General features: G+C 41.1%; 1 protein-coding gene across 5 annotated transcripts in view; it reads right to left on the reverse strand.

Annotated features, from left to right (window-relative positions):
- Positions 1 to 14,520, reverse strand: part of fhod3a (formin homology 2 domain containing 3a) — a 65,795-nt gene that overhangs the window by 21,478 nt on the left and 29,797 nt on the right. For 2 of the 5 annotated variants that reach the window (XM_085147718.1, XM_085147720.1), the window contains exons 4-10: positions 8,124 to 8,191; positions 7,266 to 7,371; positions 4,997 to 5,091; positions 3,763 to 3,874; positions 3,554 to 3,648; positions 3,095 to 3,238; positions 1,669 to 1,904 (exon numbers count right to left, since the gene is read on the reverse strand). In XM_085147718.1, coding sequence (XP_085003844.1) covers positions 1,669 to 1,904; positions 3,095 to 3,238; positions 3,554 to 3,648; positions 3,763 to 3,874; positions 4,997 to 5,091; positions 7,266 to 7,371; positions 8,124 to 8,191 — 856 coding nt within the window. Of the gene's footprint in view, positions 1 to 188; positions 306 to 1,479; positions 1,507 to 1,668; positions 1,905 to 3,094; positions 3,239 to 3,553; positions 3,649 to 3,762; positions 3,875 to 4,996; positions 5,092 to 7,265; positions 7,372 to 8,123; positions 8,192 to 8,293; positions 10,523 to 14,520 lie in introns of those variants that run through there. The other 3 variants (XM_085147719.1, XM_085147716.1, XM_085147717.1) reach the window with 3 other exon arrangements.

A 14,520-nucleotide genomic window follows, 5' to 3' on the forward strand; every position in this document is an offset into this window, starting at 1 on the left:
CTAGGAACAGAGGAATGGATTGAGAGGAATAAATGGGTAAAAGCAGAACTGAGCAGACCGGCAGGCAAATCTACAACAGACATGGGTCACCAGAGCAAACCAGCTGGACAGGCAGGGACTAAAGAGACATTCGAGACCTTTATGAAAGCATTATTTCATTGCTATGTTACCACTACATCCTAAAATACCTGGAGGTGGTCTCATTAGCCCCCTCCTGCTCATCCGAATCAGACTCAGTCACAGGAGTCTCCTCTTCCTCTTCCTCCTTCTCCTCCTCAATGCTATCCTCCTCACATTCCTCCATTCTATCGAGGTGGATTGGGGGGGGGGGGGGGGGGGGGACGGACGAATGAATACATAGACAGGTGGACGATTTGAGGTAAGGATAGGGGAGAGATGAAGTGATACATAAGAAAAGCATGCAAATAGAAATCTCCACAGAAAAAAAGAGTGTTGGAGCAAAGGGATGGAATGGCTGAGGGGTCATGTGTGGAGAAGATGTTTAAGGCTACACTAAAAAGTCACAGTTAAGACACTCAAGGAAAACAAACGAAGACAAGGCAAGACAAGAGAAAACACACAAGAAATGAAAAGGGGAGAGATGGCAGATGAATGTTTCTGATTACACACTTCATGCCTCCAGTTAGGTGGTTTTACATGCGCATGAACACAGAACATGATAACAAGGAAAGAGGGAAAGGAATGCTGAGAGGAGAAACCGGCTGGGGGATCGCTGTCACCAAACTGCTGCGCTGTTTTATAGTGAAACCAGATGAGCCCTGTTGCAGTCAAGTCCGTCCGCGCTGCCAGGTGTTGTTCCACAAGACCACAGCCATGTGTGTGTGACGAATGGGATGGTCAATAAAACTTGGGTTTGTTTTTCTTGTGTGCGTGCATAATACGAAGCAGGATGCGGTCCCGGACGTAAACAGCTTTCACCCACTGATTAGAATCATTCAAAAATAAATCACGGGATAAAAATGTATCTTTTACAGTACAGCTGACCGCGTTTGAACCCGTTTTTCAGAATTTACAGGTATGCTCAGGTGTGCACGATTTAGCTCTTAAACCCATTATTTGTCTACTAATGTGACAAAAGCAGATTACATTTAATCCTTCATCTATTATTATACTCAACTCATACTATATACTAAAGAGGAGAAGAGGACCAATAGATGAAAGATTTGCCTTTAGTAAACAGTTAAAGTCCCATCCTGATCCCATTTTGTTGTGCTCTTACACACAGCGTTGAGAAAAGCCTGTGCTGGTTTAATACCGTGTTCGCCTGTATTAGAATTCCAAGCAAACCCCGAAGGCGTGCGCAGCTGCTGAAAACAATTATTTTTATTCCAGTGCAGCAGAAGTCTGCAGTGGTGTTTCCGTGCAGCAGGAAAACCCACGCTGTGAGTAGGGAGGACACATGGGTAGTTGTTACAGCGGGTCTGTGAGGAGCAGAGGCTCAGTGACGTTTGGACTTACATGGACTGAAGGTAACCTGACAGTGCTCTGGAGCAGAAAGCAGTAAAACAGTCAGAACGTCTCTGAAGAATGAGAACATATTAAACAACTATCGCTTTTTTGTTTGCTTTGTCACCACACCTTTAGAGTAACCCTGCACCTAGATTTTAATAAGTGATACGTAACTGTTTTATTTTCCACCACCCTCACCTCTCGCTCACGTCCTCAGATCTGATTCCATTGAAAGGTTGGAAGCCGGCTCTCTGTGGGGACGCGGGGCTGCAGGGCGAGGCGTAACCGGATCGTCCAAGAGAAGCCCTGCGGCTCCGCCTCCTCTCCAGGCCATGTCTTTTGTCCCCGCCCCCAACGCTGGCTCGCCTGCGGTCCCGGCGTACCATTGGTGGAGGCTGGCTGTCATCATCACCATCTTCATGCCGTAGGGTCGTCTGGGGAAAGACATGACAGGTTGTAAAGTGAGTGGTACTCACTTTAAATGGTTGGGTTTAAATGAAGCAAAGTGGTCTGACCCAAATCTAAATCAAAAATTTGTAGATTTTTTGGTAAATGAGTGGAACTTGTTATCAACACACATTTCCAAAGCTAACATGCTGTGAGACTAAATTATGGCTTCTTATAGTTCTTGTTCTTCACTTTCTGTTTCATTTATTTATTTTTAGTTATCACCCGTGCCTCGTTTTTAGTTTTACTCCCCTCCCCTGCTCCCATGTCTAGATTGAGTGCAGCTGAGTCTTGTTACTGTTGTGTTTCCACTTCCCTGATTACCCTCGTGTATAAATAGCCCTGACATTCCCTTTACTCCTTGTCATAGCATCTGTTAACCTTCCATGTATACTACAGCCATCTCTACGAGTGTGTTCTTTGCTACTGAACTTACTCTTTAGGACTTTAGCATAAAACCAAAAATGTTTTTGTATTTGTTTATTCATTCTGCCTCCACGTCTGCATTTAGGTCCACTGTTCAACGCTCTGATTTTCAAACAATAACTGTGAAGGCACCGTTATTGCTGAGGATGTATTTCACTAGCTGGGCCCACGTCCTCATTTTAGGTTTGACAGCGTTTTAGTAGGTGAAAAAGCTTTGACATGAATCAGATCCCCATGCACTAAGTAGAAATTAAAAAGTTAAAGAATTGAGAAAAAGGAGGGAGGGTGGGGCACGTAAACAAGAATGAACAGCTTGCAGAACTGGGGAAACTATATAGATTTCAACCGGAAGGAGCGTGTTTGGAGGCGTGGTCCTGCTCCTGAAATTCCGATACATAATCTCCAAAGAAAGTTTTATGAGCAGCATATGCTCCCATCCAGATGACACGTTTTTATACCTTTTTTTTTCACAAGACAATGCCATCCTAAGCCTAAAAGAATGAGCATTAAGAAAAATGCCACTAATTTAAATAGACAAAAACTAGACTTTGATATAAAGTTTTGCACTGTTTTCAGCTATTGTGTTTGGTTTAAATGACTTACAAACCATAACATTCTGTTTTTATTTTTATATTTTACATGGCACTCTGACCTTTATTTGGGCTATAAGTACAGCATTTACAAGCTGAAAAGGAATCAGTAATAACCCTTTTTTTAACCGCTTTTAATGTTTTGTTTGAGTGTCTCAGACCTCATATATATTAAGCTGCTCGACCAAGTCAAGATCGGTTCCTTTCCTCCCAAGATGTCTTTGGGAAACGGTCTCCATGCCCTGCTCCTCCAGACCATCCACCATATCATAAAATGAATCCTGGTCGGGCAGTGCTGCAAGAGTCTGCAAAAAGAAAGGAGGCGTCGTCAAGATGTAACCAAGGTTTAAAATGCTTTGCTCATTTAAACACTAATGACTAAAACACTGCTTTGATGCACATAATCATATATTTAAGTTTTTCATTTTGGCTTTTGAAGCTGCAGGACTAAAACTTCGCAATACAGTTTATATCTACATGCAAAATGATAAAACACAAGGTCAGTCAATCAACTGATCACTTACTGGAGAAAACCAAGATGCGTTTTCCACAAAACTGAAAATGTTCTATATCCACACAAGAAAGTACTCAGCAAAGCCATAAACTATAGCTTTGCATACCTTATTGATGAGGGTCATTGCATAGACGAGAAGCTCCGTATCCACTCCATCCTTCTCATGCAAGATCTCCATAGCATTGGACCATGGCTTGCTGCCTAGAAGTCAGTCGATTAAATTCCATTACTTCAAAAATATTATCATGCAGACAAACTACAGTATCTTTCTACTTTAAGCCCTCAGCACATGGTGGCATGTTAAGCTTTTAGTACCTCTCTTCATGTCCACAGAGGTGATGGCTTGGATCAGCAGTGGCGCGTTGGATTCTGAGTACTCCACAAACACCAGCAACAGCTTCAAAGCTGTTTTCACCACCAAACGAAACTGGGGTGGAGATATAAAGAAACTTGCATAAAGTATGGACAACTGTGTTCCTATTGCTCTCTTCAACCACTCTAGACATTTAGAATTCACATGTTTAGCATTAGTGGCAACCAAAACATACGAGCAGATGCTATTTCATTTTTTGTGTGTGTTGTGCTTGTAATAATCATGCTGCAGGGACATAATCTATTTATACAGTTATACTGTGAACCACTGTTTTAGGGATGCTGGTCTGGGGAAACTTCATAATATAAATTACATTTTACAGGATTTGGTTTAAAATTTAGGCAACGCGACATTTTGGTAAATTTTATTTTAACGGACATCATCAGGCAACTAGGAATTATGGTTTTGGTTTGGGTTAGGAAGGAATTTCACGAACTCGTTAACAAAGACGGCTGCAGATGCTGCAGAACCGTAGTTCAAAAAATCTCAAGGAAGTAAATGCTGATCAACATACTCACTTTAGTACTGCGGCGCAATTTATCCCACCTAAGATAGTCTGATAGTATGCCAATGTCTAGGGCAAGACATGGGCAATGTCTTGTTGGCGAGCAACTCCCTTTACTCATGGTGGGACCATCACCCTGCAGGCCCGTAGACTGCAGGAGGAGCAACAGGGGTCTAGTGCATTGTTTTGGGGAAATAATTGCAGGCCAAATTCCACTAGAACTGCCCTGGATGAAAGGGAGAGTGCGGGGTGGCTACGCCTACAGCCCTGTGGTTCATCTGCTGTGAACTAGAAGATCGCTTCAAGTCGAAGAAGGAGCTTTGAATGCTTTTACCCCAGCATTCGACACGGAAGGCGCCTCCTCTGGAGATTTTATTGCTATATGTTCTCACGCTGGCGACAACAGTGAAACCGGGGGGTGGTAGTGTAGGGAAAACAGTCCCAGCACGAGTGTCTTGGTGCCTAGTGCACAAGGACACCACAAAACCAACAGAAGCCACCACCCACAGCTGGAAACACACAACACAATCATTAGGGTATGTGTTTGTGTGTGTTTCTTTGGATAAACGCTAAAAATAATGTTCTGCAAACAATGGCTGGTTAACCAACGTCAGGGTGGTGTGTGTGTGTGTGTTCTCTGAGTTTTTTAGGATGCACGCTTGACTTGATACCTTCGAGCCAACGAGAGTGTAGAGCCACTGGATTGTCTCAGGATGGCCAATGACGCCATTCATCCCATCCACGTAGAGCATGATCTGCCCGAGAGCTGAGGAAGAAAGGAAAAGTCAGAAAAGTATACGGAAAGATGACTGAGAACTTGTTGTAAAATAAAATAAAATAAAATAAGAAGAAATAAATAAAAAAGAACCAAAAGGAATTAAATAACAGCAATAATATCAGTTACAGTGACAGCAGTGATTCTGATTATGCTGAGTCAGTCATGACAACGATGGCACCAACCATGACTAACAGCTCGATAGAAAACCTCTGAGTGACAAACATGACTTAATTTAATTCCATTACATTGCTCTTTTTGTATTGCCATCTTATAATAATATTCAGCAGAAATAATAATAGGGTTAAAAACTCTGTTTAAAGCACTCGAAATGCAGTTTTTCTGCATTTGTTTCTCATTTTTACAATTTTATTTTCCATGCATATCTTCTAAGTAACATGTCCAAATCAGTCGCGACATGCCGTCATGACCACATGTGCCTAGACTAGCTGAGAAACACAAAGGAAAAGCTGATGCTGAATGCAGGCTATTTCAAGAGAAGTGGAACTCTGAAAAGCCCACATCTCGACAGGGTAAGGTAATTATTGTCTTCACTTGGATGCTTCTGTCCACATGCCGGCAAAGATGTAGAGCCATAAAGACTGAGTGTTTGCTTTAAAACGTCACGGAGCCACAGAGGCACACGACTACAGCACGGTACATTTCTCAGAGGTGAGTGCTTTCACTGAGAACTACGGGCAAATTTTATTTTTATGTGCAGACAATTTCAGGCAATAGAATCATCAGATATCATTTGATCTTGTTTGTTAATTGTTATACAGGATTTAAAAACATGTTAAAATAAATGTCTGGCCCTTGATGTGAGTCTCATTTCACAATGTCGCCCCACAGAAAGATAGAATGACCCCCCTGATCCAAGCATGTATTATAATTATATACAGTGGGGCAAAAAAGTATTTAGTCAGCCACCGATTGTGCAGTGAATCTACAATAGGCAAGCAGCTTGGTGTGAAAAAATCAACTGTGGGAGCAATCATCAGAAAATGGAAGACATACAAGACCACTGATAATCTCCCTCGATCTGGGGCTCCACGCAAGATCTCATCCCGTGGGGTCAAAATGATCATGAGAACGGTGAGCAAAGATCCCAGAACCACACGGGGGGACCTGGTGAATGACCTGCAGAGAGCTGGGACCAAAGTAACAAAGGTCACCATCAGTAACACACTACAACGGCAGGGAATCAAATCCCGCAGTGCCAGACGTGTTCCGCTGCTGAAGCCAGTGCATGTCCAGGCCCGTCTGAAGTTTGCCAGAGAGCACATGGATGATACAGCAGAGGATTGGGAGAATGTCATGTGGTCAGATGAAACCAAAGTAGAACTTTTTGGTATAAACTCAACTCGTCGTGTTTGGAGGAAGAAGAATACTGAGTTGCATCCCAAGAACACCATACCTACTGTGAAGCATGGGGGTGGAAACATCATGCTATGGGGCTGTTTTTCTGCCAAGGGGACAGGACGACTGATCCGTGTTAAGGACAGAATGAATGGGGCCAAGTATCGTGAGATTTTGAGCCAAAACCTCCTTCCATCAGTGAGAACTTTGAAGATGAAACGAGGCTGGGTCTTCCAACATGACAATGATCCAAAACACACCGCCCGGGCAACAAAGGAGTGGCTCCGTAAGAAGCATTTGAAAGTCCTGGAGTGGCCTAGCCAGTCTCCAGACCTCAACCCCATAGAAAATCTGTGGCGGGAGTTGAAAGTCCGTGTTGCTCGGCGACAGCCCCAAAACATCACTGCTCTTGAGAAGATCTGCATGGAGGAATGGGCCAAAATACCAGCTACTGTGTGTGCAAACCTGGTAAAGACCTATAGTAAACGTTTGACCTCTGTTATTGCCAACAAAGGTTATGTTACAAAGTATTGAGTTGTATTTTTGTTATTGACCAAATACTTATTTTCCACCCTGATTTACGAATAAATTCTTTACAAATCCTACCATGTGAATTCATGGATTTTTTTTTTCACATTCTGTCTCTCACAGTTGAAGTGTACCTCTGGTGCAAATTACTGACCTCTGTCATCATTTTAAGTGGGGGAACTTGCACAATCGGTGGCTGACTAAATACTTTTTTGCCCCACTGTATTATTGTTATTATTCTTAGCATATATCATTATGCAGCATGCAAGAGACCATACCTCTTAATATGTAGTTCTGGTAGTTTTGGTCAGCTTCTGCTCCCACCTTGATGAGACACGTCAGACCTTCAGCCATCACAAACTCATGGACCAGGTCTTTGTCATCCTGAAGGAAAATGAGCACAAATAGAGGAAGTACGGGATAACCAGAACCGAGCTCGTAATTTCGTGGATGCAGTTAATGCATTTTCTTGTGTTGCCACTTGATGTCAGTGATGTGGAGGTTTAAGATTTAAGTTGACACAACACAGATTTTCAAACCCTCCTCTGGGATCAGACCAGCTGGTATACACACTCACACTTGTCAGCAGACATGGTTTTTTACGGTTTTCTGCTTTTTATGTGTCATTTCTTAAAGAAACAAAAACGCCTTCATGTGCCCCGTTAAAGCTCCAGGTTCAGGCATCCTCTGAGGAGAAGGTGGTAGGAAATAAGCATGGAGCTTGCACGGAGGGTTTTTTATTTAGTGTTTAGTTGCAAAAAAGGGCCACTTTTAATAGCTTGAATGCTGCACTTTTTTGAACAATCTGGAAGTTTGCACAGTGCTGCTCCGTTTGCTGAATCACTGTCTTTTTACATACGGAGTGCTTCTGTTCTGTTTGTGCTGCAGAGCTCTTCTTTGTTTAAAGTGGCTAACTCTTCTCCACTTAAAATAAAAGCTTCCCACACAAATTTCAATGCAAACACACACACACGCGCACACACAAAGACAGAGAGAGAAACGCCACGTTGATGGAGATCCTGTCATCACAGAAGCACACAGTGGCCACAATAACCGACTGTATTCTGCAACAATGTACTCACGGTAATTGCATTGAAAAATGTGTGTGTTTGTGTGTGTGAGAGAGAGTGTGTTACCTGAAAAATTTGCTTTAGAGAGAAGAGTGCTCTTCTCAAGTCACGTCCATTGGAGTTATATAGTCTTTCTGCAGAGGGACAGACAGAAAAAGACACATAGATGGTTATCTGAGGTTAAGTGAACAAACATGGGAACGTATGCATAACCATAACGAATAAAACGTCTCCACCTTAAAGCTCTCGCACTCGTTTTTGCTGCCTTTTATGTTTGCTTGCGCATCTTTCATCTCTCGCCAGTCCTCATACTTCTCATTCCGATGAGTCGATCAATAAAACTTGTTAGCAAAACGAGCCTCAGCTGTGCAAAAAAGCTGCGCAGCAGCATCCGAGATGTGAGAGGAGAGGTGCGATTCGATGGAACCAATCACCCCACGCGGCTGTAATCACCTGAGGCAGGCACTTCATCAAACACTTTCACCGTGTCCTCGCTCGCGGAGCAACACGTGCATGATCTCTCTTTTCCCCTCTCTCTGACTCTCTCTCTCCTTCTCTCACACACACACACACACACAGTTGCAGTGGTGATTAGGCCTGTATTGGAATGTTAATGAGCTGCTGGCTTGGCTTCATCGCTGAGGTATTCAGGTCACGACACGGAAACCACTCAGAACTAAAGGCTCGTATATCATGATGCTGATATTATTGTTATTTCTATCCATGAACACAAAGACATTATCGCTGTACTTCTACAACAGGCCTTAAAATGACTGGCAACAGTCTATAATAACCATTGTTTAAGGTCATATGATTATATAACATATTAGTTATTATATGATAGTTGATTAAGAACAAGTTTTACATCAATAATGGTTAGTTAAGATTACTAACTTTCATCTAGTTATTTCTTAAAAGTGAAATAACTCAACTTTATTAACTATATCATAACCTTCCACATGTTACACTCAGTTTCTGCCACATCATCAGATGTTTAATCAGATGTGAAATGTTTGTTGAAAATAACACAAATTTGGGTAATTAAAACCTAAGATGAATGACAAAACATGACATGTTACATCTGTGTCATTATTTAACAAAAATTAAGCCAAAATGCAGAGACGGTGTGTGGAAAAACTAAGTGCACTCTTACTGTTTCCATAGGAATTAAGAGGGTAAATAGCAACCAGGTGCTGCTAATCAAATGAACTTGATTAACTGATTATCAGCAAGTGTGAGTACCTCTGTAAAAGCAGTATTTTGGCAGTTTGCTGGTTTGGAGCATTCAGATGTGCGTCAACACAACGCCAAGTAAGGACAACATCAGCAATGATCTTACAGAAACAGTTGCTGCTGCCAATTAATCTGAGAAGGGTCACAAAGTAATTTCCAAACTGTTTGAAGTCTAATAAGAAAAAATATTAAAAAGTGAAAAAACATTCAAGACAGTTGCAGATCTCCCCAGGAGTTATTGTGCCAGGAAAATGCAGTTCTACACCTACGTCTCAGACTCTACAGGCTTCACTTAACATGTTAACATTTCTAAATGTAAAAATTCTTGACAGTACAATTAGAAGAAGACTGAAAAAGTATGGCTTGTTTTTAAAAATTGCCAAAAGGAAGTCTCTTCTCTTTAAAAGAACATATGTGCACATTTGTAAAGGTGTATCCGAACAAATCGCAAGACTTCTGGAGCAATGTCCTTTGAACAGATGTGAAAATGTTTGGTTATAATGCACAGCACCACGTTTGGAGTAAACCGAAACGCAGCATATCATCACAAACATACCAGCTATCAAGTACTGTGGTGCAGGGGTGGTGATTTGAGTTTGTTTTTTGCAGCCATAGGACCTGGACACCTCGCAGTTATTGTGAATTCTAACCATCTGTCTAGCACTTAACGTTTGGCTGACATTGGGTCATGCAACAAGACAATGAACCCAAGAAGAGCAGCAAATCTACAACAGACTGGTTGAACAAGACAAGCTCCAGAAATGATTGTCGTACACAGAACAGCTTTATTACGAAACAGACGCGTTTTCCTTTAAATTTATAAGGAAAACGCTCAAAAGCGCTCTCCGCCTGTGAGCAAAAACAAAACCAAAAAACCCCCAGCCTTTCCTATTGGTCGAAAAATGTACCATGTCGACCAATCAAAAAATGATATGGCAACACAGCATTTAGTTGTTTAGGAAGGGGGGAAGTTTTAGGAGTGACGGTGGTGTTTTGAGATGTGAGAGATTTGCGACGTTTAGCGCAAATCTTGTGTAGTTAGTGTGTAGTGTAGTCAATAGTTTTGTTGTGTGTGTCAGAAGAATGAGACGACTGCTGAATGTTACAGGTGTTACAGGAGTGATACATCTCCTGTTGTCAGGCCTGCAGGTATCAGGCTGTTGTTCTCCTTTATCTCATAGTGGATAGAAATTATTTTTTGGAGTGGCACAAATGATTTGTGTGGCATCAAATTTGATGCAGAACACCTGATTGCTCTGTAAATAGTTTGAAATGTTTGTTTAAAAAAACACCTTGGTTGCATTTTTAGGTAAACAGCTGCAAAAAACGTTGTTGTTTGCATAACTCAGTTACTTTTTTGAAGAAGTAACTATATAATTAATTGCCCAACAGTGGCCATTATATACTGTATTTTACAGACAGAGAGTTACAGGACTCTGTCCCAGACCACAGACTCATACTCATAGAGCTTTATTTAAAAAAAAAGAAAGAAAAAGAAAAAGAAAGTTTTGTTTTCAAAATTGGAGTTCAAGTTCTTTTTACTTCCAATAGTGTTAACATACTACACAGATGAACACATGAACAAGATTTTTTTTTTTAATTTTCAGTGTAAGTGGGCTAAAGCAGTTAATTGAAAGTAGTCTAACATAAATGTAAATGCTGTAATTTGATTATTTTAATAAACCATGTAACTATGGATTTGATGCTGGCGTGACTACAGTGCACACGTCGTTCGCTCAGACACATGAAAAATTAGAGGGAACATTGGGTGGGACATCAAAAAAGCTGTCCATAAATGATGCCTGTAAACTTCAAAGAACTTTCTTTTTCATATAATTTGACATAGCAAAACAACAAAAACATTTGTTTTTACCAAATAAAGGGCCAAAGATGGGCAGTTAAATTCAAAACATGGCACACTTAGTGCTGACTTATACTAAACTCCAGAAATTAGAATGTTTTAGATAATGTTACCATTTTTTTTTTACAAAGTTCCAGATGTATCTGAAGTTGCAGTACCGTCTTTTTTATTACTTTTGCATTGACTGTATCATCACTGGATTACAGACCTGTAACAATGAATGAAGAAGAGATTAAACTAACATTTGCTTTCTGTTAACAATCACACTGTCATTGACAGCCTCTCTTTGGAAGGTCATGCATGATGATGAAATAAGCACCACGGAGGCCGGATGTCAGTGGAAATCTGTTGTAGTCCTCTATTGTAGACTGGACAAAGATAGATGTACCCACAGTGACTTTGTCTGTCGATTAGTGAAATCTGGTTATGAAGCCTTGAGATGAGTATGTTTGTGCCCTGATAGGCATTAAAAAAAGATGTTTTAAGAACTTTTATGTTCAGACTTGGATTCATCATTTACACTTCATCACAGAAAAATGTTTGTTTGCAGAGGTAAGCAGAGTACCCTCTGTAGTGGAATAACAGTACAGACATATTACAGTCTAATATTCCTTGTGATTCATTAGGGATTTTGGGGGAGGGGGTTCTTCTCAGGACATTATGTGCTGGGATTGAGTTCTCATGTGTGCTTTATACTGTCTGTATGCTAAAGGGTTGAGAAACAACAAATACTACTGATGAAAACAATAAAGTTAAATATTTGGCAAGACCATGCCATAAAGATGCTTTGCTAAATGTTACTCTTGATTTTCCACCTCTTATGACTACAGACTACAAGAATAATTTTCCTAAGTGCTCCGTATTAAGCCCAACATCTGTTTATCTGGGTGTCCATAGTGTCCCTTTGTGTGCATAAACAGTTGTGCATTCCACTGTGTGTCAGCAGGGGGTTTGGAAACCTGTGCGTGTGTGTTTGTGTGTTGATGACAAATCCTCCAATTCCCTTCTTTGGGGGGAGGCTGGGTAAAAAGGTATAGATGTAAGAGCAGGGACAGACAGGGTGCACGCCCCCTGATGTGGGACCGCACGTGGGCCAGTCTGGCTCCGGAGCCTTCCAGTCTGCCCTGCTGTCTGGAGCTCAGTGGTAACCGTTGCTAAGCTAGGCAAGGCTAACCCAAGGCCAGGGTCAGAATCATTATCATTCCTCACGCAGGCGAAGAATTACAGGCCTGTGTCTCTTTTCTGTGAGATCAGCATTCATGAAATACTATATATCTGTGATAGTCTGCAGCAGAAATACTCAAGTCAAATCATCCAGCGATTAGTGCTAAGAGGCAGTCAACATACAAAAAAAAAAACATGCGAGAGAAGTGAGTACACATATAAAAGTGAATGTTTTTATACATAAGAAATCACATGCATGGGTCTGCTGTAAGTTTAGCCAGTTTAGGCTGATTTCCTGGTTCTCCCTTCTCTAGGTTTCCCTGGAAATCAAGTGGCCACTTGATGTAAAAATGTCTGACTCTTGAGTGTCACGGTTCATTCAGACAGTCACATGTAATTTTTGTCATCGGGCCACTAATGGGCCTGTTGGTGTAACCTTTACCAAATGTCTGCCATGCATCAGGAGCATGTCAGCAGCACTGATAGGACTGGACTTGTCTTGAACTATTCTGGTGTTTTGCAAAAATGAACGTTGGCTGTTCCAAATCAAGCAAGAGCATAGATACATGGACGGTGTCTGAGTGTGGGTCTGACACATTACTATATTAAAATATCAAACTTTCATTCAGTCATTTAGAAACAGGGAATACAGGGTTTTAAAACATGAGCTGACTTGATGTTAAATGACTTTCCTGATCCTAAAGTTAGCTAATGCATAAAGGTAAAGTGCAGGAAACCAGAATGTCAGTGATGTAGTAGCTCTTCCAGCTCATGACTCAAATCCAATTCATAGTTTACATTAATGTGTGAAGTACAGAAAAAAATGGTTGGCTGCACTGAACAAACTAATGAGAATGAAACTCTAGAAGGCTCAAACAGTCATCCGGGACAAATCATTTCATTAAAATCTGATCTGCTGCCAGATCAAATTTTAGTATGAATGCATGATTTAGCTAATACGTTTCGCCTCCTTAAGAATGGCTTCTTGACAGCCACCCTTCTAATGAGACCATTTCTGATGAGGTGAACAGTAGATGGAAAAACTAAAGGTCTTTGCTGTATTTTTACTGTTCATCTCTGTACTTTGTTTCTTTTAAGCCTTTCACAATTTCTTTGTTTTCCAGATGTAAGATGGTAAACATACAGTGGCCCTGAGAGGCCAAACAGACTGCAACTTAAGAAGCAATAAGAAAAACGCTGCAAAATCACACAAAACGCAACTGAAATAGGAAAAAAGAAAACAGAAATAGGAAAAAACTGATTTCCAAAAGCACTAGTGAAGTGTTTCTTGGGAGACAATAACTCGACGGACCAGTTGCTGGAACCAACGCTAAGAATTGCGCTGGGAGACACTTAAAAGAAGTGGAGGATCTATCGGTTTTGTGAGGAAAGAAAAGATGAGAGGTAAATGTGTTAGCCTAACTATTAGCCTAAAAATCCGTCACCAGTATTATATGAATCATGAGATTAAAACACACTTACCTACCATGTTTTGGTTCCTGCAACTGGTCCGTCGGGTTATTGTCTCCCCAGAAACACTTCCCTTGTGCTTTTGGAAATCTGTTTTTTCCTATTTCTTTTTTCATTTTGCCTATTTCCATTGTGTTTTTTGTGCTTTTGCAGCATTTTTCTTAAATTGCAGTCCGTTTGGCCTCTGAGGGCCACCGTTTAAACATAAGGTGGCGAAGTGTTCCACATTTTTTGACCAGTGAGAATACACCGTCTGGGCATTCGCTTACAAGTATGAATGCATTTATACAATCAAAGTAACAAGTGTAAGAAAGGAGACACATGATTGGAGAAGCAGTGACTGAGTCTCAGCTGTGCACAGGTGAAACAACAGCCTCAGCCTACATACCTATTACATCACTCGTGCAGTCACAGCAATCACCTGATTTTAACTAAGTCTTGTCACCATAATTACTCCTTCTCTCCAGAGTAAATAGAGTTTGACATGCTAAATATAAATAGACCCATTTCTGAAAAAGGCCTCCAGCTGTCTTAACACCGCTGACAAGCTGAAAATAATTCAAACGTGAACCTCTCTCTCACAATACGGCTTCAGTGCCTGCATCGTTTTAATGGAAGAATTAACTAAATGCCATTTGTCCAAAAAGACACAGACCCAGGAAAACTTAGGAAGGTAAGAAAAATGATGATTTCCACGTCTCTTTTACTGGTCATTCTCTTTTTTTCCTGGCACTG

The sequence above is a fragment of the Neolamprologus multifasciatus genome, chromosome 22 (genome assembly GCF_963576455.1).
Source record: "Neolamprologus multifasciatus chromosome 22, fNeoMul1.2, whole genome shotgun sequence".
Lineage (NCBI taxonomy): Eukaryota > Metazoa > Chordata > Actinopteri > Cichliformes > Cichlidae > Neolamprologus > Neolamprologus multifasciatus.